Source organism: Capsaspora owczarzaki (genome assembly GCF_000151315.2).
Source record: "Capsaspora owczarzaki ATCC 30864 unplaced genomic scaffold supercont2.1, whole genome shotgun sequence".
Taxonomy (NCBI): domain Eukaryota; class Filasterea; order Ministeriida; family Capsasporidae; genus Capsaspora; species Capsaspora owczarzaki.
The window spans coordinates 1505192-1527430 of NW_011887292.1; the positions used below are offsets into that span (position 1 = coordinate 1505192).

The following is a 22239-nucleotide window of genomic DNA, read 5'->3' on the forward strand; positions in this document are numbered from 1 at the left end:
CAGTACTCCAAGGATTCAGTTTTTTTTTATTCTTGGCGCCAATTTCAATTGCCGCTTTCGTCGTCCATTCCCTCAGTTCTCAGTCCGCACCCCCCTTCCCTTTCCCTGCGCGTCCATCTGTCCGAACACCGAGTGCGTATGTCTGATCTAATTGTGCTTTCCCCCCCCCCCATCATTTGCCATGCAACGCCAACGTGACACGCGGTTCATGAGCGTTGAGAGAGGTCGAACGGACGGACGCTGAGATGTCTTGGCATTGCTGACCATCTCTCTGTCTCTCTCTCTGTCTCTCTCTCTGCTGTTGGACACACAGGACCAGATCGGCCTTAGTTGTTTTGCTTTGTAGGAAGTGGAAAACAAAACAAATCCCTAACCGAGCGTCGACAAGCATAAACGGCGGTTGAAACAAACACACACACACATGGAAGGAGCTGCAGCATCATCTTCGCCAAGACCGCCGCAGTCGCCGCTAGCCGTGCCGTACCATGCTCGATCAGGGCTCGGACTGCTCCTGCCCAGCGCACGGGAGCAGCAAGACACCAGGCAGGGCAGGGTGACTGCGACCGGCAGCAGCAGCACCGCGACCAACGCCACCAGTGCGCACTTGGCCGCCACCACTCCCGGAAGCAGACCGCCTCCGCCCGCATGGGCTCACATGCTGGGTGGTGGACTTGGAGGCACGCTTGGCACGGTTGCCACGAGTCCGCTCGAAATTATCAAGACGCGCATGCAGTCGTCGCAGCACCGCTCCGACCCACGCGCCCCTCGGACGATTCGCACTGCGCTGCTGCAGCTATATCGCGTCGAGGGACCTCGAGCACTGTTCCGTGGTCTTGTTCCGAATCTCGTGGGCGTCGCACCGAGCCGATCCATCTACTTTTTCTCCTACTCCAAGGGCAAGGAATGGGTCTCAGCGCTGGTGGACGACAAGAGCAGTCTCGTTGTGCCCGCTGGCGGCGCTATTCTCGCCGGTGTTTCAGCCTCCACTATTACCAATCCCATTTGGCTCGTTAAGACGCGACTGCAGCTCGAATCTGAATCGATGCGTCGAGTCGCTGCCGCAAGCACCACCACCACCACGTCTCTCACTGGCGGTGCACCCCTGGCTACCGCACAGCCTGCACAGGGACTGATTGCGGGTACCATTCGTTGTGTGCGCGATGTGTACCGGCGCGAAGGCATTGTTGGGTTTTACCGCGGCATGAGTGCGTCGTATGCCGGCACTTTGGAGACCATCATCCAGTTTGTCATTTACGAGCGCCTTAAAGAGTTTGCGGCTAAAGTTCGCGCCGACTCTGCGGATGTTCTAATGACCACGCCACAACTTTCAACGACGACAGATTCTGGCTGGGAGTCTGACGACAGCGCGTTTGGCCAACGAGAATCAACTCAGTCACTTCCCAAGCACCGACTGAGCGCCCAGCCTTCGGCAGCCGTGCCATCGAATGCCGAAACGAGCAAGTCCCTGCGAGATTTTGTCGAGTACACAACCATTGCTGGTGTTGCCAAGCTCGTGGCGTCTATTTCAACCTATCCTCATGGTGAGTCGTCTTGTTGGGGGGGGGGTTGTCTTCATTTTATTTTGTTGTGAGGTTGTTTGTGTGATCGATCGGTCGACTCATGCGGGTTGTTCTCGTTCTCAATTATTATTATTATTTTTTTTTCTGCTTGCAGAGGTCATTCGGACACGATTGCGCGAGAAACCTGTTGGGAATGTTGCCAAGTACCGCGGCTTTTTCCACTGTCTGGGCAAGATTGCAATCGACGAGGGTTGGCGTGCTCTCTACAGCGGCATGCCTGCCCACTTGGCGCGTGTCGTACCCAACACGGCCATTATGTTTTTAACCTATGAAATCGTTGTTCATTTGGCTCAATGACGTTGTTGTTGTTGCTTTCTTTTCTTTGCTCGCTTGCAAGCTAAGTAATATATTTGTAATTTTTCGCCAATGCGGCAACAATGATTGAATCAAGAAATTGGTAGACTGGACGTTACAGGGACAAAGATTTTGGCAACCGCTACCTCCGAGTCGATTGCCGCGATGTCTGCGCTCGGCGCTCTTTTGCCGACATCTCACACTCGCGCGACCATGCGCTGAGCTGACGCTGGTCATCGATGACAATCAGGCCGGCAAGATAATCTTTGACTGGATTCGGCACTACAATGGGTGAGCCATCAAGCTCAATTGGAGTGCCCACAGTGGTGCGGCGCCGACGCACCGCAGGAAGCAAGCTGTCGATAGCGCACAGGGCACATGTGATTCAAGCATGAGCCAAAAGAAAAGAAAAGCGACTGAAGGTCAAGAAAACCCGATACTGGGTTGGCAAAACGTACGTTGTGCTGTCGTAAGGCGTCGAGCGGAAAGGATCGAGCGAGCGAATCGCACGGCTGATCATGCGCAAGAGATCAAAATTAATGCGGCCCTCGATCACGCTGTCGTTGCCCTCGCGCATGAACGTCAAATCCTTCATGAGTAGGGCTAATCAGAGCAGGCATGCAGGACAGTCCGAATGGCACAACCGCAGGTAAGCTTGTGAAAACTATTTGAACAACCCGAGAAAAACAAAAAAATCTGAAATGCCAGAGAACGCTTACGGAAGAAAGGAATGGCAGGAGGCGCGGTCTGCTGAATCAACGTGCGGTACGCCTTCATGTTGCGAGATGGATCCATGAGCATTTGCATTTCCTCAAGCTCGGCCACAAGGCGGGCCGGTACTTTCTGCGATCAGGGCAAGAAAGTTCGGGTCGGTCAGTACACACCAAAAGCTACACCGAACAAAAAAAAAACGGAAAAGCTCCAAACGCACCTCCCAGGTTTCGTGTAGCCGTGTCACCGCCACATTGTCCAAACCGCTCAGTATCGCAAATGCCGCATTAAAGTTGTTGCAAGACAACAAGTCCTGTGTGTGTTTGGAATTCAAAGAGCACCCAAGGTGTACGCAAATGAGCAACTTATCGAAACCGTGGCATCCTCGAAAACAAAAGGAGGCATTCGTGGCTCATACCTTGGCGATGGTAATAAACTTTTTAATCACGTTGACTCGCCGAATGGTGTTCTTGGACGAGCACACCTCGGTAACAACCCAATAGTTGAGCTGCAGCCATGAGTCAATCAATCATCATCAAAAGGTGACTTGGTCAGTGCACAGGCACCCAAGCAAAACGAACAAGAAAACACCTGAATTTAGCAAAAGCTTACTTCGTTAAAGCGCTGCATGAACATGAGCAAATTGGAAATGTCCTTGCCCTGGTGTCGCCACAGCAGAGTAATGTACTCGATACTCTCGGTGCTTGAGAACAAGTGATAATCCTGCAGCGTGATGTGACGTGCGATGTCTCGTTCGTCCATCTCAAGAAGCATGTTTTCACGAGCCGAGTCATGCAGGCCTGCCGGCAGTGGCGCGGGTTTGAGGTCTTCCTCATCGATCGACTCTTGCGCAACCACGGCCTTGGACAAGGTCTTTTTGGACCGTGTGACGTTCACACCAGAGCCTGAATCGCCAAGTCGGGGTTGAATCACCCTCTTTTTGATGTACAGACGGCCATTCAGCGAAAGCTGGCTCGCGAGGGACACGTCCCCGTCCGGAATGTCGCGTTGATCTGAACAAGCGAATGAAAAGATGAGCCACCAGCATTGCATTTGGCAAAAAGTGGCAAAAGTCAAGCAAGAGACCAAGACAGAAAAGAAATGTGCAGAGAATGGGGGGGGGGAGAGAGAGAGAGAGAGAGAGAGAGAATTCAGTACCTCCGCTCAGTTTCACTTCAACAAGTTTGTAGGTTGAAGGGGCGTCAGTGATATTGAACTTGGTGATGACGTTTGCAACCAGCTCTTGAGCACTGGTGGTCTTCTGGATGGCCACCGTCTTGTAAGACTCGTCGCTGCGATAGACACGCACGACATCTGCTCACGCGTCCATCCAACGCATCCAGAACCACACAAAACAAACAAACAAAAACGAAAAACAAGAACTAGAACATGAGAATTTTCCGCAAAACACGAAATCTGCAGACGAAACGTTCGGGTGGGAAACGCACCCATGTCGGGACCACCTCGAACAACCGAGGCCACTGAAGCCTTGCGCTCGTAGAGCAATGGGTTGTTGCTCTTTCGCTCGCGCCGCTGGGAGGCTTTGAGCGTGCCGCGGAACAACTTGTCCGAGTTGACCGAGCTGTGCATCGGAGGAATAAACAACTTGGGCATGCTGTCAGGCGTGACGCTCAAGCTGCGTGTGCGGGTTTTCAAGCTACTGCGCGGAATCTCGGGCGATGCGGCAGCACTAGCACTCCCGGTGTACAGGGCAGTGGTGGAATGCGACGTGTGCCCAAGCGAGTGTGTTGCATTCGACGGTCTTGCCGATGCAGCCCTGTAAGCGAGCGAGAAGCAGAGTGAGGGGGAAAACGAAGGTAGAGTGAGTCAAAGAGAAGGAATGGACACGGAATTATTTTGGACGGCGCTTCAGAAACGCACGCAATTGTATCCAACTCGCTCCGAAGCAGATCGTGCTCGGATGCGAGCTTGTCCCTCTGCAGAGACTCGACAAACCGATCCAACGCAGTGGAGAGCGCTCGATCTGACTCAAAGTCGTTAAAGTAGTAGCGAACCCAGGCAAAAATGACTCCGACAATTTTGGAACGAATGGTTGCCACCAGAATCGGCGAAATGAGTTGGTTGGCTGGAGCGGGAGTTTGGAAGCGTGCGCTCAGCGCAGTCCAGAGCTCCATTGGCGTCATGAACGTCCGGAACATGAGCAGGAAATCTTCCAAAAAGTGAACATCGCATTCATCTTCTTGGCTAACCAGGTAGCTCACTAGCTGATCTCGCATTGCGCTCATCACTACAAATCTGTAAAGGTGTTCCAAAAGCACCAACGACGACAACAAGCGGGAAAAGTAAGCAAAGAACAAAACCACACTCTGTTCGAGCGGACAACATGATGGTTTGTGAACGTGCCCTTCTCGGTGCTCTCCAGGTCGTCGCTCCATCACCATAACAATCGCATTGCTGGAATCGCGCACTATTCTCGTGTTCGAAGCAGCCTCCTGGAGAACAAAGTGAAGGCTGTTAGTACTTTCATCTCCTGCATACAAAATCGGGGAAAAGTGTGCTATTGTTGGACACACCTTGAAAACAGTCTCAAAGTCTGCATGATGAACCATCAAAAGCTGGCACTCGTCCTCCTTTGTTATGATTGTCACCGGCCTAGGCACAGATGGCGATGAAAGGTCAAAACAAAATTCGAACAGCGTCAGGATCCGATGGATGTCGCAAACTCACCATGGGCCAGGGTACTTGACAAGATTCTCGCCAAAGGATTCTCCAGGGCCCAACGAGCACACCGTGGTGCGATTGACAACGACTTCAACTGAGCCCTGCGCGAGAATGTACCAGGTGGCGCCCTGGGAGCCTTGTCGCACAACTATTTTGGTTCAACACGACGAAACGTCAGAGGGGGGAGGGGAAAAAACCAGGGGGGCACCAAACAACTCGAGAAGCAAGAGCACAAAAAATGTCGCAAAAGATCACGTACCAATGTCACCGGCGTGTGGAACCACCTGAAAGCGAGTGATGGCCGCCAGACTACGCTTTTCTGCTGGCGTCAGGTCTGACAAGGCCTTGAGTTGGTTGAGCTCTTGCAGAATGTCAAGTAGATCGTCTTCCGTGCGCTCAGAGACCCTGTGCAAAAAAGACCCGATTGGCATCCGCACCAGAAATAAGCATTTGTCGTCAGAGCAAGCATTTTCGTCAGAGAATGGTGCGCTAATGGCTGTGCAGCTCAATCGAACTCACGGCTTCATGAATCGCTCTTGCAAAGTCGGGTCAACACGAGGTGAAGGGAGAATTGAACGGCCCTCCGGCAGCGGATCGCTCATGTCGCCGTGTGAATTGTCCACCGTAATCGCAATGGAAGGAGGTCTGCTCCTGGCAGAAACTGTTCCGACGGGGAGGATGGGTTTCTTCGGTTCCTGAATGATGTAGACCAAAATGTGAGCCGCCTCCACGATTGTGATTCACAGTCAGCGACCGCGTATGTTCTTTGGGCTTACAGATTCGGCGGCAACGATTGGGGTTGTAGGATTCGATCCTGACGGACTCAACCCACCAGGTAGGCCTTGGAACTTGCCGGACGACGACGTGCGAATCAGCTTGGACACTGAGTCGTTGGAGCGCCTGCCAAATCCAGCCTGTGGCCGCATCGGGGACCGCGGTGACCTGTCCTCGTTGGACATGGCGTTCATCTGCATTTCCAACCAGGCAAAGCAAGGTCAGATCGTTGTTATTGTTGTCATTCACGGCAGCAAAACGAAAACACACCTCGTCCAGGAGATGCATCTCCATCATGCCCTTGAACTCGGCACGACCAATTTTGACGAGATCGCAAGCAGTGATGGTGCGGATCGTCGAGCTGGCCGGCTCGTCCGTCATGATTGCCGTGTCACCGAAGCCCTGGCCCTCGAAGAGGCGAGCCACCTCTAATGGGTGGGAGGTGTCGTCGTCCTCGTCGTAGACGGTGACTGAGACGGCACCGCGCAAAATTCCGTACCAGAACGCAACATCGTCCGCTTGGCTAAACACCACAGTGCCCGGCGGAAGGGACTCGACAGTGACTGTCGCCGCAATAGTGTGCAGCCGGGCGCTTCGCAGCTTGGCCAAAGCGTGCAGTTTTCGCAGAGCAGTGAAGATGATGTCGTCGGCGTCTTCCGAGCGCTCCGCCGGTCTGTCCGGAAGCAATGAAGGAGGAGGTTGAAAAATCAGCCAAACGAAACACCAACAAGGGCGGAGGGGGGGATGTTCGGACTGTTATTGGGGTTGATGTCGAACTATTGGACTTTGTCCTTTCTCCTTTAGGTTGCGACGCGGTTTCGCTCAAATCACCACCAGCACCACCACCAGCGCCACAATAGCAGCAGGCGCTCTTGTGAAGCAGCCCCTGTGAGATGATGGGTAGAGCTGGCTGGAAGAGGGCGGGCCATTATTTTTTTTTTCGCACCGAGCAACCGTCCCGCCCCCTTTTGCCCCGGTTGCGGTGTGGAAGGGCTCCCAGCACCCTGGGGGAGGCGGGGGGGGGGTGCCCTCCACCCCATGCTGTCTTCTGGTGTCTGCTCTAGCAAGCGACGGTATCCGTGACGAGGTCGCAAGCGATGGAGCAAGGACACAAGCCGAAGTCTCAGGGTACACACATGCACAATGTGGAGCTTTCTACCGCCATGCGATGCACGTGTGGACGCCGCGTTGGTCGCTTGCCATCCAAAAGTCCCCACTGAGCAGGTCGCGCTGTCATTCTTCCGGGGGCGGGATACGTTCGTCACTCGGTCGTGTCATAAAAAGCGGGCTTTCAAGCCAGCTGGTCGCGATTCAACTCAAACTCACACTCACTCACGCACACACACACACTCTCTCTCTCTCTCTCTCTCTCTCTTCGCCACTGCTACTCGGTCCGCGCTTCCGTGCACCAGCCAACAGGACAAGTGTGAGATGATGGAAGGGGCGCTGGGTCGCAAACTGGACAATGGGCAACGCGGCGTACGGGAGGGACAGGGCATTCAGGATGTCTGCGAATGGGTGCGCGCCAGCGCCGCCAAGCACCGAGCCGGCGTTGGGAGCGAGCTGGGCCGAGCTTGCGATCGGAGGGACAATGGGTCTCATTGTGCGTCGGTCGTTTGATGTTGAGATGACAGCAAATCTCGAGCAGGAGGAAGAAAGGAAAAAAAAAAAAAAAGAAAACAAAAAAAAAAAACAAGGAATGATGAATGCACAGCTTCAATCGTTGCATCGAGCGACGATCGTTTGAAGCAACGAGCAGCAAAAAGCGATGGAGATAAGGACTTGTCGTCGAGTGTTGAAGCAGGTGTTTTTTTTTGCGTTGGTTGGTGTGCCGGGAGCGAGAGAGCGGGGGGAGAGGCCGCCGCTGAACGGTACAGAGTTGAGCGGTACATCTCCAATTTTGGGTTTTGGTGGTGACCATATCTGGGTCTGGAGGGTAAAACAATCTGCGTTGGTTGGTTGGTGGGAGGCAGTGTGCCGATGGATTGCGGGACTCTGAGCATCGCGGAATATACCCTTCAAGTTTTGTTGCCTGTTGCATTGACGAAAATGGAAGACAAAGGCAAAAGGAACGGAAAACAAACGAACGGTTCGGTTTGGAATCCCAAATTCGACATTCCGCGCGTTCCAACAATGCGTGCGTCAGCCCAGAATTCGAAACACCGACCATGAAAACATTTTGAAAAGCACGACAACCAAACACGGAATGAGTCATATGGCAGTGCTCGAGACGAGCGGGCATCAGCATTTAGCATTGGAGACAGAAAACTTGGATGCGCGCGCAAGCCAAAAACAAGCGAATTGAACTGACAAGTAACAAGAGATTTGCATTTAAAAAGTTTCTAACAGAAAAGATACAGTCACAAAGCTCGGAAAAGAGAGAGCGAGGGAGAAAGAAAACCAAACAACAACAAGCAAAAATGTCGCTCTATCAAACACGAAGCAGAATAACCGAGAAAGTACCGCCGCCGAAGTTCGCGGTAGAGCACACGCAGTGTCAAAAGGAACATCAAGTCAATCAAGAAAAAGAATACAAACACACACACAAGAGCAATAAGAACGGAAAACAAACAAAAAAATCCTCGTCATGAAACCGACCAGGGAAAACGACCCCGCAACGCCCGACTAGAACTTAATAAAAGCATGTATGTGGCAGCTTGCAGCATACAATTTTTAAAAAAAAATACGCAAGGCGTAGGATTGGCTCTTTCATACAGGCCGCCCGAAAAGTGTCATGGTGATTGACTCTTTGCAGTCTTGCAGCCGGACCTTCTTGTTAACCATATAGTTGGCTCCAAACCGCGTTACGAGGATTTGGTGGAAGTGCCGCGGGGCGTACAACGAGTGAGGGCCGAAAGGAACTTTGACTGGCGGAAAGAAATCCTCCACCAAAAAGTCGCCTCCGTGGACAAAGCGCATCTTTTTCTGGTCTTCCAGCTCAAAATAGTGGAAGCTGTCAATGTGTGGACTGAGCGTGTCTACACCTAGAGACCGATCATATACGCGCAGCACGTAGCACCCGTCGTTGTATTGCATCTGTGAGATGAGCCACGGGTGGCTCTGGAAGAGATCGTACGCCCGCTTGAGGTCCTTGTGCAAAATGTTGATATCGACGTCCGAGTCGTGTGGCAGCATGCCCTGGTTTCGTGCGGCGCCCAGTAGTGTCCCTTGGTCGAGAAAGTATGGAATATCGTGTTCTTCATACAACCGCGCCACCTCTCCGACTGTTGGAGTTGTGTTTTGTGACAGCAAGTCAGGGAGGATGACGAAACGCAAGTGAGTGATGGACATCCAAGCATCGAGGAGGACAAGCAGCTGATGGTGTAAAGTAGCAGCATTTTGGAGCAAAGCACGCTGACGACGCTCAAAGGGACGACTACGCGCAGAGACACACACATTCATGACGACTGGATTGTGCATCGAGGCACGCGTCCCACAATTCATCCCCACCCCACCCCCTCCTGCTCCTTGAGCCCCACAGCCACAGCCACGAGCAAGTCAAAAGGAACACGAGCGAGCGAGCGAGCATTAAAAAAAAAAAAAAGTAGGTGGCGAAAGCAACACCTCTGCGCGCTCTGGGAACGCGTCGAGCTCACACGGCGACCTCCTTGTATAGAATGAAAAGGAGGGTTGAAGCATCGGCGCACACCGAGACCGAGCCGGGCGCCGTGACAGAGAACACAGCAAGCGTCAGAAAGAAGGAAAAAAAAAAAAAAAAAAAAGCAAAAAAAAAAAAAAAAAAAAGCCACGGCGCAAAAAAAAAAACAAAAAGGACCGCCTTGGCTCGCTCTGCTGCTGCGGCTGATGTGGAGCGATGCGGAGGGTTGCTGTGCAAAGAAACAAAGAGACAGCAAAGCTATGGCGCGAGTGCGTGCGGCGGTGGAGGCGGGGAAAGAGGCGACCGCAAGGCATCAGGCGTTTTTTTTCTTTCTGTTTTTTAACAGCAAGCCGAACACACATTTCCCCAAACCCCCACGCCTCCCACGGCATCCGAGTACGCACAGGGCTCAAGCAGCGGTGGCAACAAGAACAGCGCTAGTTGCCCACGAAACCGTCAATCCAAAAAGACAAACCACGTTCACACCAACGCAAGAAACGAAAAAGCAGGAAGAAGAAGGTTGTTCCAAAAAACAAAACCGACCAATTTTGTAGACCGAGTCTTGATAGAACTTTGGCGTTGTGCAGTCATTGACCATCATCCAGTAGATGGCGAGGATCCAGTTGTAAAAGTAGCAGCAGAGGACAAGAAGCACTGCGAGCGTCGTCACGACGCGCGATCGCGTCAGCAACCGAGCCATGAGCGTGAGAGTTGTTTGTTAGGGTTGTGGCGGGTCAGGGAGAAGTAAGTATGGCTGGGAAAAAAAAAAGTGAGAGGAAATTATGAAGAAAAAAAAACTGAGACTGCGACTGAGGCTGGGAGTGAGACTGAGAGTGAGACTGGTGAGGGTAATTACAAGGACAGGGATTTGATTAGATTGGAAGTGGAGAAGTTAGCGGAGGCGGCGCATCTTTAGTCATTTTGAAGAAACCGTCGTTCTTGGTCATGAAAAAGCTGGGCATCCACCCTTTGTCATGGACGGGTATGTTCACTGATGATCCCAATATTCCGAAAAGGTAAAAAGCGTGATAGCAAGTGGTTGGTGCAAAGAGGGAGGTCAGTAGCCTGACTGAGTGGACGAGGTACCAAAAAAACCAAAACGACGCTCTTTCTTTTGTTGTTGTTTTTTGTTTGGTTGATGTGTTAGGGACCTCTCATGCAGATCTCGAACCTGGAGTTGAAGCGTTGAAGTCAATCTGCAACAAAACAAAATGGGGTTTGTGTGTTTGCGCCGTAGCATCATTTCCTTTGGTGACTCGCTCTGGCTGTAGGCTCCTGTTGTTTCCTTGTGAGTAGATTTGGTTGTTTTTTTTTTTTTCGGTGTGCTATTCTTGCTCCTCGCGCGTGCGTTTACGAGCTGACCCAAGAGAGCTGGTGTCAGCGTACCCTCGTTGCCGCTATTTCGCCTCACCCCATCCTCGCCCTCCCTCCTCCTCCTCCTCCTTTTCCCTATTTTCGTCGTCTGGCTTTGTCATTATTTTGTGAGCTGCCTTGCCTCCTTTTTTTGGGTGTCGTTTGGTGCGTTCGTGGCCACACACTCGGCTTCAACAACGCGACGATTCAAAAACACAACGATGGCCACAAACGATCGGTTTCATCCGTAATGTTGACGTCAGAGCGGATTTGCCTTTAAAAGGGCGGCCTGTTTCGCATTTTTGATTCTTCACTCCTCTTTTATTGTTGCTTCAGTCTGCGTTGACATTGTCAGCAAAGCCCTGCCTTACAAGTTTCACACACGAGCTACACACACCAAGTCAGCTTCCCCCTTCAAACCATGGGCTTCAAAACTATCATCGAAGGCCAGCGTGTAAGGACCCAACTTTGTTTTTTTTTTTTTGTTTTTTTTTTTTTTTTTTGCTTTTGGTTTAAATCTCACTGTGGCTCAACTCCCTCGCTTGTTGCCGCTGCGCTCGGATGTCCTTGTTTGCTTTGCTCGATAGGCCATCATCACCAACGTGCAAGGTCGCTCCACGATCGTCGAGGGCCCCACTCGGGTATGTGCACAGACTCTGCCTTTTGTTTTTTCATTTTTCAAATTCCTGCCCCTCCTGCTAAACCCACACCCCCTCCTTTGACTTGTCTCGTTGTGCCTCGTCTGGTCTTGTCGGTCGTATCTCATCTTCCTGTCGTCATTGACACACTCCATCCATCACAGGTCTTCCTCTTCCGCAAGCAGTTCCGCCTGCTCAACCGCTACATTGCGGATCAGTCGCACTACCTTGTCATTCGCTACCACGACGGTAATGTCAAGCACACTCAGGGGTACGCACAGCTCATTTCTCTTGTCGATGGTTGATATTGTCATTACGATGGATGGCGGGGGCGGCGCGTTCAGGTGTGATGCGGTTTGTTCGATTTTTGGCTGATTCATTGTCGCATTCTTTTCTTTGTCTGTTTCCCTTCTACTTTGCACAGCCCAACCTCCGAGTTTGGCAACCCAATTGAGCACGAATCAATTCAAGTCATGCCAGTCATTTCGTTGGACGCCAACGAATGCCTCGTCGTGTACAAGCAGAACGATACCAACAAGGTGCTTCGTCGGATTGTGACTGGCCCTCAGCTCTTTGTTCCTGCACCCAGCGAGTGGCTGCACGACTTTGTTTGGCACGGATCTGCTCCAAACGACAAGGCGCACAAGATTCCCGGAGCCACCAAATTCACCAAGCTGCGAGTGAGTCCTGCTGCTTCTGCCAAACCAAAAATGTCATGTTGCAAATTCATACCGTGCTGTCCAACTCACTCACGTTCCAACCTTCCAGACTGTTCCAGACCAGTTCTACTTTAACGTGCGGGATGTCCGCACTGCCGACGATGCCCTCATCACCGTCAAGCTCATGCTGTTCTTCGAGCTCACCGACATTGAGACCATGCTCAACACCACCCACGACCCTGTTGCGGACTTTATCAACTCGAGCACCGCCGATGTCATTGCGTTTGCCTCGCAGCTGACCTATGAGCAGTTCTTGGAGAACACTGGTAAAGTTTGCAAGGCTGTTTTTGGTGTTCTTTCCTCGTCGTTCTCGCTGGTCTGGTAAAGTATGCAAGGCTGTTTTTTGGTGTTCTTTCCTCGTCGTTCTCGGTGGTCGGCTCACCCGAAATTGAGAGCTACAAGCAACTTGTCACTCGTGCTCAGCGCATTGGCTACAACATGACCAAGGTTGAGAGCTACAAGCAACTTGTCACTCGTGCTCAGCGCATTGGCTACAACATGACCAAGGTACTGTACTGGTTGCTGATTGTCTGCTTGTTGTCATGAACATGGTCGTATGTCCTCAAACTCATCCAAAAACGCGCCCAACATCAAACAAAAAAACGCAGGTCGTCTATCGTGGATACCACGCCAGCGACAACCTCCAGGCAATGCACGACAGCGCCATTCAAGCTCGCACACGTCTGCGCCTGGAGGCCGAGACTGAGGCCCAAAAGCAAGAGTTGGCCGATCTCAAGACCCACCGCGAGCTGGAACGCAACCGAAACATGCAAAAGATCGCCCGCGAGGATGCTGATCACAAAATCGCCATGGAGCGTGATGTCCAGAAGGCTCGCCTTGAAGCCGCGGCCAAGCAGCACGAGCAAGACCTCCAACAAAAGCTCAAGAACCAGGAGCTCGAGTTGGACATTAAGGCGCGAATCTCGACGCTCGACATTGAGTCTGACCGCAAGAAGCACGAGCTCACTCTTGAGATGCAGCAGCGCACGAATCAAGACAAGGCTGCCTTCTTTGAAAAGCTGCTCAAGATGGATGTCGACCTCACCAAATACTTGGTCTCCCAGTATCAACACCCTGATCGTATCATTCGCGTTGACGGCGTTCCTTCCGGCAACGTTCATGTCCATGAAAATTAAGGCCAACCGAAAAAATATTCTTCAATTCTAGCTTGTTTGTTGCATGTGCGGTTTCGTTTCTTTGTTTTCGTTTCTTTGTGTTGTTGGATTATTTTGGCGCCGTCGTCGAATGCTGTCCTTAAGTTGCGATTGTAAATGAATCTCGATGTGTAAGCAAAAGGTACATTTTCTATTTCTTTGACAGAAACTGTCGCATTTTCTATTTCTTTGACAGAAACTGTCGCTTGTTGAAATTACAATGGAACCAAAATCTTCTTGCAAATGTTTTAAAAAAAAAAAGTCAACCAGCCAAAAAAAGAAAAATGCCATCATAACTTCTTCTTCACCACCTATGCAGATGGCAACCACCCAAGGCGATGCTCAGATGCCGCATAGTTCAACGGACTTGCACCACCAAGGAAGACGGGGAGACTGTCCGCCGGCACTTGGGCGCGGAGCTCTTTCTGCGAAACAAAGTGGATCTTCTGGATGGTCTTTTTGCTGAGGAGCGATCGGACGGCGTACCAGCATGCATTGAACATCCAGGGCGCATCGACCAGATAGCAAGCACCCAAGCGCTCCGGGTAGTAGCTGGAGAGCAACGAGAACATGTCGCGGGTCAACTGCACATCATTGTTCGCCATCGAGTAACCGCGAAAGTCAATCACCAGGGTGAAGGCCTCGCTATTGGGAGCAACGCCATTGCCACTTGTTGTCAAAGGGTCTGCGGGTGCAAACAAGGCGTCGTTGTACGCCTTGGAGGAGGTGGCCGTCTCAACGAAAAGAACGACCATTCGCAAAAACTTTTGTGCGTCCGTCTTCTCTGGAAGATTTTTGGCAATCGAGAACACAATGATGGGCCGCCCGAGCTGATCGCGCTTGTGGAAAAACATGGTGCCCTTCACAAGCTCGCTTGCTACGTCGGCCGGCGTGGTCAAGTGAGGCCGAAACACATCATACCATGAAAAGAACTTTGAGTACATTTCTGTTGCGCGCCGACTGTCGTAATCGCGAGCGCGCAGAAAGCGCGTGAGCGTGGTGTCGTCCATAGGTGCATACTCGGGCTCGTACTTGGTTGGTAGCGCGCCGGCTGCGTGACTGTGGTGCTTGCCGTGATGCGGATGATGATGTGAGTGATGCGAGTTATGCGAATGGGTGTGAGCAGCAGCAGCAGCAGCAGCAGCAGCAGCAGCGTGGAAATCGCGCTCGTGTTGCTGTCGAAGCTGAACGGCCGCTGTGCGCAGGGCCAACAGTGCATTCAATCGAACTTCTTCTTCCTTGGAGGGAGCCTCGGCATCGAAAAACTCGTCTTCATCGTCGTCCTCTTCGTCCAAGTCTCGCACGTCCGAGTCAAGCATGCGGGAACCGTCGGCCTCCAAATCAGCCGCTGCAGCATGGTCATCCTGACGAACACTGTCTGCCGAGGTGCGTCTTGGTAACGATGCATGTTGTAGCGACGCAGCAGAAGAGGAAGAAGAGGTCGCAGCACCTGCAGCGGAAGAAGAGGCAGATGACAAAGGAGCCACGACAGCTGCAGAGGTGGAGGAGGCAGCAGCAGCAGCGGCGGCAGCGGCGGCGGCGGCGACAGAGGCGGCAGAGGCGGCAGAGGCGGAGGCGGCAGCAGCAGCAGCATTCTGCTGGTGACGTTGAGCATGTTGTTGTGGATCGTGGTGCTGATGCTGTTGTTGGGAATGCGGCTCGGCCATGTCGCTTCCACTCGTGCTACCTGGAGTATTCCGCCTTCGTGACGCAGCAGAGATGGAAAACTGCCGCATGCGCGCGCGATGGCGATTCTTCATGTCCTGGAGCTCGTCGTACTTTTCGGTGAGCAAGCCCAGTTCGACGCCCGTCTTTCGAAGCTCGCTGTGGATCTGATTCAGCGACTGCCGCTCGGGATCGTTTGCCAACCGCGTGGCCCATGTCGTTGAGAGCCGTTCGAGCGCACCATTCACGCCGTGGAACTTGCTCATGACGGCACCCGACGTTGCGGCGAACGTGTCGCTATGCCGCGTTAAGGCGTCGACATCGACTGTTGCCTGGCCTTCGACAGCAGCCACATAGCTCGATGGCTTTGTAGACGCCTCAATGTCGCCAAGAGCCTGCAGCAGTTGGCCCGCGACGCCCAGCAGCGACTCAAACTGCGCGCGGAGTGCTTCTGGGTAGAGCGCCGGGTTGTCCTCATGCGGCGAGCTGCCATCGCGGCCAACAGCACCACCAGCTCCCCCTGCGCCTCCTCCAAGCAACAGAGACGCACTTTGTCCGCCCAGGCCTGTCGAGAAGGCGGTGGACGAGCTGGAGGCGGCCTGCGACCCGGCCGGCTGCGCGCTCACAATCGCGCCGCTGGACGACGAGGCTGCAGCAGCTGCTGCCGTAGCGGCGGCGGCCACAGAGCCAGCTTGCTTGAGCGTCTGCAGGGCTTGGACCCACTGGACCCAGTCCGAGTCCGTATCGGTGCGCAGGTGGAAGGCCTGAACGAGATCGCGCAATATGATGAAGCGCGTTCGGTTTGGCTGCCGACCCGCCGAGCCTGCGTCCGCCGCGCCGCTGCCGCCCGTGCCGGTGCCTCCGTTTGCTGAAGCCGTCGGGCTTGGGCTCGTCAGACCGGCCTGGTGGGGTGCGGACGACGGCCCAGACGCAGACGCGGACGCGGACAACGGCCACAATGGAGCGGCATTGGACGCGTCGGCGCTGGGCGACATGGCCATCGCCTCGAGCGCGTGCTGCGGCTGACTAGGGTGGGCACTGTGAGGATGCGTCTGGTGCTGATGTTGGTTGGCGTGGTGGTGCGGGTCTGCTGGCCCTGATGCAAAGGCGATGGCTGGAACACCGCCGCCTTGGAGCTCAAGCACCGTCCCTGCTGCAGCCACGTTGATCGAGCCCCGGCAGCCCTTGCCGACATCGTTGCGAGACAGGTGGTACGACAGAATGCCAGAGCGGGAGAGGATAAAGTAGCGCTTCTGCCACCCGTCCACAAAGTTGGTCCACTTGAGCAGCGGGCCCGAAATGATGGCACCGCGCTCGTCCGTCATCGTTCGCCCTTCTTCTCCCCGCTTTCGACTGCAGTGAGGTTGGACAATGACAAAGGACAGGAAGAAGAAAGGACTGAACCATTGAATGACCAAAAAAAAAAACGATGGATGCACACCTCAGTCGCTCATTCAACTCGTGAACTGCTCGTCATTGAAAAACGCTGGTCAAGTTGGTTTTGTTGGTTTTGTATTGCGTGGAACACGAACGCACAACAACAAAATGGCGGCACTACATCTTGGCACCAAGCAAATCCGTCACAACACCACCGGTAAGCGACTCGGCAATCTCCTCGAGAGCAGTCTCAGCCTGCTCGCGGGTCAGCAGGGCGACCGTGCGGAAGAGCTTGAGTTGCGTGTCGTGCAGCGAGCGCTTCACTCCCGAGGTGCCGCTTGCAGTGACTGGCAGCGCAAAGGTATAGGACATGGACGCGTGCTTGACAAAGATCTCGTCTTCCGGGTTGACGTACTCGAGTGGAACGCTGGCGTCGGGCTTGGAAATGACAATGTTGGCGCGCTTTGGCTTGGCAGCAGGCTTCTTGCCTGACGCTGCGGCAGCGGCTGCAGACTCGGCCTCGACTTCGTCGTTGAGAAGCGGCAGGTCCTTGTACGCCTTCATGACAAACAGGTAGTGGGAAAAGTCGAATGCTTCGCCGTCCTCGAGCGCGAGCTTGATTTGCTGATGCAGCGAGGCGTGCAGCGGAGGCGCAAGTTGGAAGGGAATGTTAATAAAGCGCTCGTTGATAATCAGGCCGACATGGCCTTGGCTGCCTTCCAGAATCGGGGCGAGGCGAGTCGCCATGTTGTTTGGTGCATTCGCGCACTTGGACAGCACATAGTGGCGTATTTGCTTGATGCAATCCAGTTCCTGTTCAAAAGAGTAAGGTCAGCAATGTACATCAACAAACCAAGACAGAAACACACGCGCAGAGCAGAGGGCCCCCAAAAAACCCAAAAGCGTTGCCACCTTTCACACTCAAAAAAAAAAAAAAAAAAAAAAAAACCCTCGCGTTGCCGAACGCCACATACCTTGTGTGTTTGCATATTAATCACGGACATGACACCGTAAATTTCGCCGTAGGCATCCACCACCTTGATGACGCTTCCAATGTCTTGCTGGGCAGCCTGTGCGAAGAATTGGACAAAACGAACCTGAGCTCGAACGGAAACCATTACATACAAAACCACGAGCGTAATCTGCAACACATACCTGTGCCACAACAGTGTCGGCAATCTCTGACGTGTTGATGGTATTCACTCCAAGGAACCAGTGCTCCAAGATGGCCTTGATGCCGAAAAAGTCGGCTTCTTCGGGACCGACCGCGTCAAACTCGACCTGGATCTCTTCCTACCATCGCAATCCAAAAGTCGGGAACGAACAAACAATCCGCCATGGATGAGAACCAGCGTTCCAATAATCCCTTTCTGTGGCAAAGTGCATCAAAAACAAGCCCAGTAGCACTGCTGTCGCGCAGCCCACCGCCGCAGGATCGAGAGCGAGCATCTCTTCTTACGTCTGGTCCAACAAGCTCCTCCATGCCATCCTCATCGGCGCCATCGTCCTGACCATTGTCATCGTCGTCCTCGGCATCATCGTCGTCGTCGGCATTGTCAGCATCGTCCTCGTCTTCGCTCGCTTGGTCTGCGCTGGCCTTCTTGCCACGAGCACCTCGTGGAGCTGCAGCAGCGAGATCAGCGTGCTTTGCTCCAGCCGACGCTGCGGACGACTTTTGCTTGCCAGCGCCACCAACTGAGGCTGCTGCTGCTGATGATGATGATGATGATGACGACGACGACGACGACGTCGAGGGAGCCGCGGCGGACGACGAGGAGCGCGTCGGTGCAGCATCAAACTCTGGCTCGCTGTCCGATGTGTGGTACCCAGCGTCGTCGTCCTCGTCCTTGGACGGGTTGCGTTTCGATGTGCGGGCCTTGGTGCGACGGCCTTCGTCGCTCTCCGATGCCGGGCGTTTCGTTGGTCGGGCAGACATGTGAGTGTAGCCAACAGGAACGCAAAAATGAAGTGAAATAGCAGACTGAGCTGGCGAGAGGTGAAATTTAATCAGAATACAACACACCCAAAAACACGCATACGACGAGCTCGCACAATGAATCTTGCAGGGAGATGGGTGAGGAAAAGGGGGAAAAGTTTGGCACACTGGCAACAAAAATGCGCTCATTTCTTGCCCTTGCCCTTCGCAGGGGCGGCGGCGGGAGCAGCTGCGGCTGCTGGTGCGGCCTTTGCGGGCTTCTTGGATGGCTTCTTGGCGGCTTTTACTCGAGGGGGCCGTGGGGTTTCACGCGAATCTGGGTGGAAGGCAACGTCGTATGCGGGCGGGGTCTGCGCGTAGAGAAGATACGAGTCGAGGGTGGTGGACTGCACAGACGACCAGACTTTGAATGCAGTGAGGTCTGGTGTTCGCTTGACAGCAAAGCTGACCTTGCGAATCGTCTTGTCCATGTCAAACGCAAATCCTCGCGCAGTGACAGCTTCGGCGGCAATGTCGGGCACGACATTGACGGTGAACGGGCCATGCTTGACCTGCTGGTCGGCAGCCACCTTCTCGTCGAGAAGTCGCTTGAGCGAGAGCTGGTGGCCAGCGCGGCCAATGGCAGCGTCGTGGGCAGCGGCAGTCAAACTGTCGTTGGCCTTTTCGAGCTGTCCGACAGTCAATCGTTGAGTCAGAACATCGATAGTTGCTTGTGTTTTGTGCACCGCCGAGCGAAGCGTGTGAATGCGTTCTCGCGTGGCAGGAGTCGCTGATGGCGACGCGGCCGCGCGCTGCGAGAGGGCAGTAATTGTCTTCCGCAAAGCGGCAAGGCGCAGATGCTGCGCCTTCAAGAGTTCTGAAAGCTCCCCTTCTTCGGCAGTTGCTTGGGCCGGGGACACTGAGCGGGCAAGAGGCCGAGGAGTGTGCAGCTCCAGCTCACGCAGACGCTCTGCAGTTGCCTTGGCGGACAGCCTGCCGGTGGCTGGATCAATCTCACTGGCCGTGTCGACGCTAAAATCAAGCGTCTTGTTGACAAGGTCAACACCAGCAAGGAAGGGCTCGGCGGTGACCGTCGCGCCAAAGCTGCTTGTTGTTGGCTTTGCGTCGTCCGCTACTTGTTGCAGCGCTTGGGCAGCTTGGCTCACTAGAGTGGGATCGAGAGGCTGGTTGCTGTCCTGCAGCTTGCCGGCTTTCAGCTCGGCAAGGAGAGTGGCAACCTCATCGTCATTGTAGAGGGAGCCGGCCTGAAGGCTTGTTTGGTCGATCGCCCGGAAAACCTCGACGGCAGTGTCCACAGCAAGAGCGCTGTCCGTTTGGGCAGCAGCGTACTGCGACTCGTTTGCTTGAGCTCTCCTTTCGGCCTGCTGCAGGAAGGCGAACGCGGCTTCGGCCGACACGTTCTGGTTGGTCGCACCGTGCTCGAGCATGGTATCGGGAGTTTGGCGATACTGCTGCTCGAGAAGAGCGTGTCGGACATCTTCCGGAGTGGGAATCGACTCGTCCTCGATCGACTTGTCAATCTCAAAGTCGCTGATTCGGTTGATCTGGTCGATAATGAAAATGACCTCGGGCGAGAGGTTTTTATGCGACACGGCGGCTACTGCGCGCCGATCGCTCGACTGGAGGTGCTTGCGACGGCTTTGCTCTTGGATCAGAGTGCGAACCACGGCGGCGTGCACCACTTCGGTCTGCGTGGGGAAGTGGCGAGCAGCGAGCACTTGGGCGAGCTGGGAGAGCGACTCAAACTGAGAGTCCGTCCACACGGACGGGATTTCAGCGGCGGCACCCGTTTCAGAAGCCACGGAGGCCACAGGAACGGCGCGACGGCGGTTGGGCGAGGCGACCTGCTCGAGCGGGATGAGGAGGCGATCGAGCAAGGTCACAGCAGAGGCTCTGGTGGCACCACCACCGCCGCCAACACTACCACCACTACCACCAGCGGCAGCGGCAGCAACAGCCGCAGTGGAAGTCACGTACGATGCCGACGCAGCTGCCGAGAATGACGCCGGCCGGGCGAGCGACTAGCATGCGGCGAGAGAGAGATCTCGACATGTGCCGAGCGCTGCACGGTGCTTGTGTTGCTGCTAGTGCTAGTGCTGGTGTGGATGGCGCTGGGGCCATGCTCATCAGAGGGCCCGCGCTGAGGCCAGTCAGCGATGCAGCAGACGCACCGCCAGCGCGCAACAGCCGAGCATTGGAAGAAAGCATTGAAACAAAAAGCAGAGAGAGAGAAAAAAAAAAAAAAAAAAAAAAAAAAAAAAGATTGAAGTTTTGGTCGAGTCAAAAAAAAAAAAAACCAATAACAATGGCTTTTATTCTATGATCAAGTTGATCAACACGATACAACGATCGTATTCGTGTCTTAGAAATCTAGTCCCAGTTCCTTCCAAGTTTGTTGCTGAGCAGTCCAAGTTTTGTTTTTTTGAATACTTTTCGAAACGATGGCTGAGTTTCTATCGTCCGTCCACGGCACTGAGAAAGACAAGTGAGTGCAAAAAAATTTGGTTGGCGGAGGGGGGGTTTGTATTTTGACGTTGTTCTTCATTACAACATGACTGAGTGAGCGAAGAAGTGTTGAGGGAGTGAAAGCGAGTGAATGAATATTGTGCGCAATGGAAAGGCAAAAAAAAAAAAAAAGCTGCGATCTAACGTTGCTTTGACGTCTTTGAACGTCGACCGACCATCGTCCATGCATCTCATCGCTCTGTCATTCGTTTGTTTGTTTGTTTGCTTGCTTGCTTGCTGTTGTCCAGAGGCAACTGCTCGTTCTACTTCAAGATGGGCGCCTGCAGACACGGCGCGCGGTGCTCTCGCCTGCACATCAAGCCGACATTCTCGCCGACCATCCTGCTGCCCAACTTTTACAAGTCGCCGTACCCAAACCCCGCCAACCCAGAGTCCGGGCCGATCGACCCGGAAACGATGCTAGCCTCACAGGACCACTTTGACGAATTCTACGAGGACGTCTTCACAGAGATGGAGGAAAAGTACGGCGCCGTCGAGGAGATGAATGTCTGCGACAACCTTAGCGAGCACCTTGTTGGTAACACATACGTCAAGTTCCGACGAGAGGAAGACGCCGAACGTGCTGCCGAGGTAAATGAGCGAGAGATAGCGAGAGGGGGGAGGGAGAGAAAAAGCGATATATCGTGCGTTGTGTTTTGTTTTTGCAATGTCTTTGTTGCTCACTTGCTTTGCTCTGTTGTCCCATCCCTCTTCTTTTTCTTCTTCTTCTCTTCTTTTGCTCTCGCTGTTGCTCGACCTTTGCTGACATAGGACCTCAACAACAGATGGTTTGACGGCAGAGTCGTCTCTGCCGAGCTCTCCACCGTCACCGACTTTAACGAAGCGTGCTGCCGTCAGTATGACATTGGGCAGTGCAAGTTTGGCGGATTCTGCAACTTTATGCATATCAAGCCCATCTCGAAAGAGTTGCGGAGGGAAATTTATGGCCCGTCTCGGGATCACCGACGACGAGAGTCTTCTCGCTCTCGCTCGCGCTCGCGCTCGCCACGGCGGCGTTGATTTTTCAGTTTGAAGAGGGGAGGGGAGAGAAAGAGAGAGAGAGAGTGTGTGTGTGTGTGTGTGTTGTATGAAATGCTTGCCTGCTCGTATGCCTGTGTGTCTGTCGATTTTTGTGTTTGTTCCAATTCTGATTTTTTTTTTTTTCGTTGTTGTTGTTTAAAAAATTCTTCGTTTCTCGAGGCACTGTTCTCAGCATTCCAAAAACCTAGTCACAGCGATCAGTGTATCAAAAT

At 53.6% G+C, this 22239-nt stretch overlaps 8 protein-coding genes across 8 annotated transcripts; 3 read left to right on the forward strand and 5 right to left on the reverse strand.

Moving 5' to 3' along the window:
• The first annotated feature begins 37 nt into the window (after nt 1-37).
• On the forward strand, nt 38-1947 carry CAOG_00451 (solute carrier family 25 member 36). Its single transcript, XM_004365265.2, has 3 exons — nt 38-132; nt 314-1541; nt 1675-1947. Exons 2-3 carry the CDS (start codon nt 422-424, stop codon nt 1875-1877), a joined length of 1323 nt encoding a protein of 440 aa, XP_004365322.2. The 5' UTR covers nt 38-132; nt 314-421; the 3' UTR covers nt 1878-1947.
• Nucleotides 1899-7721, reverse strand: CAOG_00452 (rap guanine nucleotide exchange factor GEF2). The gene is made up of 17 exons (XM_004365266.2): nt 7525-7721; nt 6312-6714; nt 6044-6235; nt 5787-5962; nt 5527-5672; nt 5274-5415; nt 5120-5198; nt 4950-5038; nt 4467-4841; nt 4034-4362; nt 3744-3899; nt 3198-3598; nt 3004-3093; nt 2806-2898; nt 2594-2717; nt 2333-2477; nt 1899-2230 (listed from the first exon to the last, which is right to left on the reverse strand). The coding sequence occupies exons 1-17, from the start codon at nt 7641-7643 to the stop codon at nt 2017-2019; spliced, it is 3273 nt and encodes a 1090-aa protein (XP_004365323.2). The 5' UTR covers nt 7644-7721; the 3' UTR covers nt 1899-2016.
• Nucleotides 7722-8347: 626 nt separating this feature from the next.
• On the reverse strand, nt 8348-10437 carry CAOG_00453 (hypothetical protein). The gene is made up of 2 exons (XM_004365267.2): nt 10183-10437; nt 8348-9265 (listed from the first exon to the last, which is right to left on the reverse strand). The coding sequence occupies exons 1-2, from the start codon at nt 10337-10339 to the stop codon at nt 8751-8753; spliced, it is 672 nt and encodes a 223-aa protein (XP_004365324.1). The 5' UTR covers nt 10340-10437; the 3' UTR covers nt 8348-8750.
• A 976-nt stretch (nt 10438-11413) lies between these two features.
• CAOG_00454 (hypothetical protein) lies at nt 11414-13485 on the forward strand (the record flags this gene model as incomplete). Its single annotated transcript, XM_004365268.1, has 7 exons — nt 11414-11446; nt 11580-11633; nt 11795-11901; nt 12055-12310; nt 12399-12620; nt 12773-12856; nt 12958-13485. The coding sequence occupies 7 exons, from the start codon at nt 11414-11416 to the stop codon at nt 13483-13485; spliced, it is 1284 nt and encodes a 427-aa protein (XP_004365325.1).
• A 226-nt stretch (nt 13486-13711) lies between these two features.
• CAOG_00455 (hypothetical protein) lies at nt 13712-16555 on the reverse strand. The gene has a single exon (XM_004365269.2). It carries the CDS (start codon nt 16491-16493, stop codon nt 13815-13817), a length of 2679 nt encoding a protein of 892 aa, XP_004365326.1. The 5' UTR covers nt 16494-16555; the 3' UTR covers nt 13712-13814.
• Nucleotides 16556-16651: 96 nt separating this feature from the next.
• CAOG_00456 (hypothetical protein) lies at nt 16652-18520 on the reverse strand. Its single transcript, XM_004365270.2, has 4 exons — nt 18005-18520; nt 17701-17838; nt 17520-17615; nt 16652-17358 (listed from the first exon to the last, which is right to left on the reverse strand). Exons 1-4 carry the CDS (start codon nt 18479-18481, stop codon nt 16723-16725), a joined length of 1347 nt encoding a protein of 448 aa, XP_004365327.1. The 5' UTR covers nt 18482-18520; the 3' UTR covers nt 16652-16722.
• A 146-nt stretch (nt 18521-18666) lies between these two features.
• CAOG_00457 (hypothetical protein) lies at nt 18667-20676 on the reverse strand (the record flags this gene model as incomplete). The annotated part of the gene is made up of 2 exons (XM_004365271.2): nt 18667-20502; nt 20653-20676. 2 exons carry the CDS (start codon nt 20674-20676, stop codon nt 18667-18669), a joined length of 1860 nt encoding a protein of 619 aa, XP_004365328.2.
• A 205-nt stretch (nt 20677-20881) lies between these two features.
• Nucleotides 20882-22205, forward strand: CAOG_00458 (small nuclear RNA auxiliary factor 1). The gene is made up of 3 exons (XM_004365272.2): nt 20882-20966; nt 21235-21577; nt 21758-22205. The coding sequence occupies exons 1-3, from the start codon at nt 20923-20925 to the stop codon at nt 22004-22006; spliced, it is 636 nt and encodes a 211-aa protein (XP_004365329.1). The 5' UTR covers nt 20882-20922; the 3' UTR covers nt 22007-22205.
• Nucleotides 22206-22239: the final 34 nt, after the last annotated feature.

What these genes read in the sequence shown, in the direction of transcription:
- CAOG_00453 (XM_004365267.2), bottom strand. Translation starts at nt 10,339, where the DNA reads ATGGCTCGGTTGCTGACGCGATCGCGCGTCGTGACGACGCTCGCAGTG. An exon ending in AGACTCGGTCTACAAAATTG is followed by an intron (nt 9,266 to 10,182) that starts GTCGGTTTTGTT and finishes CAACTCCAACAG; the next exon opens with TCGGAGAGGTGGCGCGGTTG.
- CAOG_00452 (XM_004365266.2), bottom strand. Translation starts at nt 7,643, where the DNA reads ATGAGACCCATTGTCCCTCCGATCGCAAGCTCGGCCCAGCTCGCTCCC. An exon ending in TCCACACGCCGGTGACATTG is followed by an intron (nt 5,416 to 5,526) that starts GTACGTGATCTT and finishes GAACCAAAATAG; the next exon opens with TTGTGCGACAAGGCTCCCAG. An exon ending in TCATGCAGCGCTTTAACGAA is followed by an intron (nt 3,094 to 3,197) that starts GTAAGCTTTTGC and finishes TCATGGCTGCAG; the next exon opens with CTCAACTATTGGGTTGTTAC.
- CAOG_00458 (XM_004365272.2), top strand. Translation starts at nt 20,923, where the DNA reads ATGGCTGAGTTTCTATCGTCCGTCCACGGCACTGAGAAAGACAA. An exon ending in CACGGCACTGAGAAAGACAA is followed by an intron (nt 20,967 to 21,234) that starts GTGAGTGCAAAA and finishes GCTGTTGTCCAG; the next exon opens with AGGCAACTGCTCGTTCTACT. An exon ending in ACGCCGAACGTGCTGCCGAG is followed by an intron (nt 21,578 to 21,757) that starts GTAAATGAGCGA and finishes TTGCTGACATAG; the next exon opens with GACCTCAACAACAGATGGTT.
- CAOG_00455 (XM_004365269.2), bottom strand. Translation starts at nt 16,493, where the DNA reads ATGACGGACGAGCGCGGTGCCATCATTTCGGGCCCGCTGCTCAAGTGG.
- CAOG_00456 (XM_004365270.2), bottom strand. Translation starts at nt 18,481, where the DNA reads ATGTCTGCCCGACCAACGAAACGCCCGGCATCGGAGAGCGACGAAGGC. An exon ending in AGGAGCTTGTTGGACCAGAC is followed by an intron (nt 17,839 to 18,004) that starts GTAAGAAGAGAT and finishes TTGCGATGGTAG; the next exon opens with GAAGAGATCCAGGTCGAGTT. An exon ending in CCGACACTGTTGTGGCACAG is followed by an intron (nt 17,616 to 17,700) that starts GTATGTGTTGCA and finishes TTCTTCGCACAG; the next exon opens with GCTGCCCAGCAAGACATTGG.
- CAOG_00451 (XM_004365265.2), top strand. Translation starts at nt 422, where the DNA reads ATGGAAGGAGCTGCAGCATCATCTTCGCCAAGACCGCCGCAGTCGCCG. An exon ending in TATTTCAACCTATCCTCATG is followed by an intron (nt 1,542 to 1,674) that starts GTGAGTCGTCTT and finishes TTCTGCTTGCAG; the next exon opens with AGGTCATTCGGACACGATTG.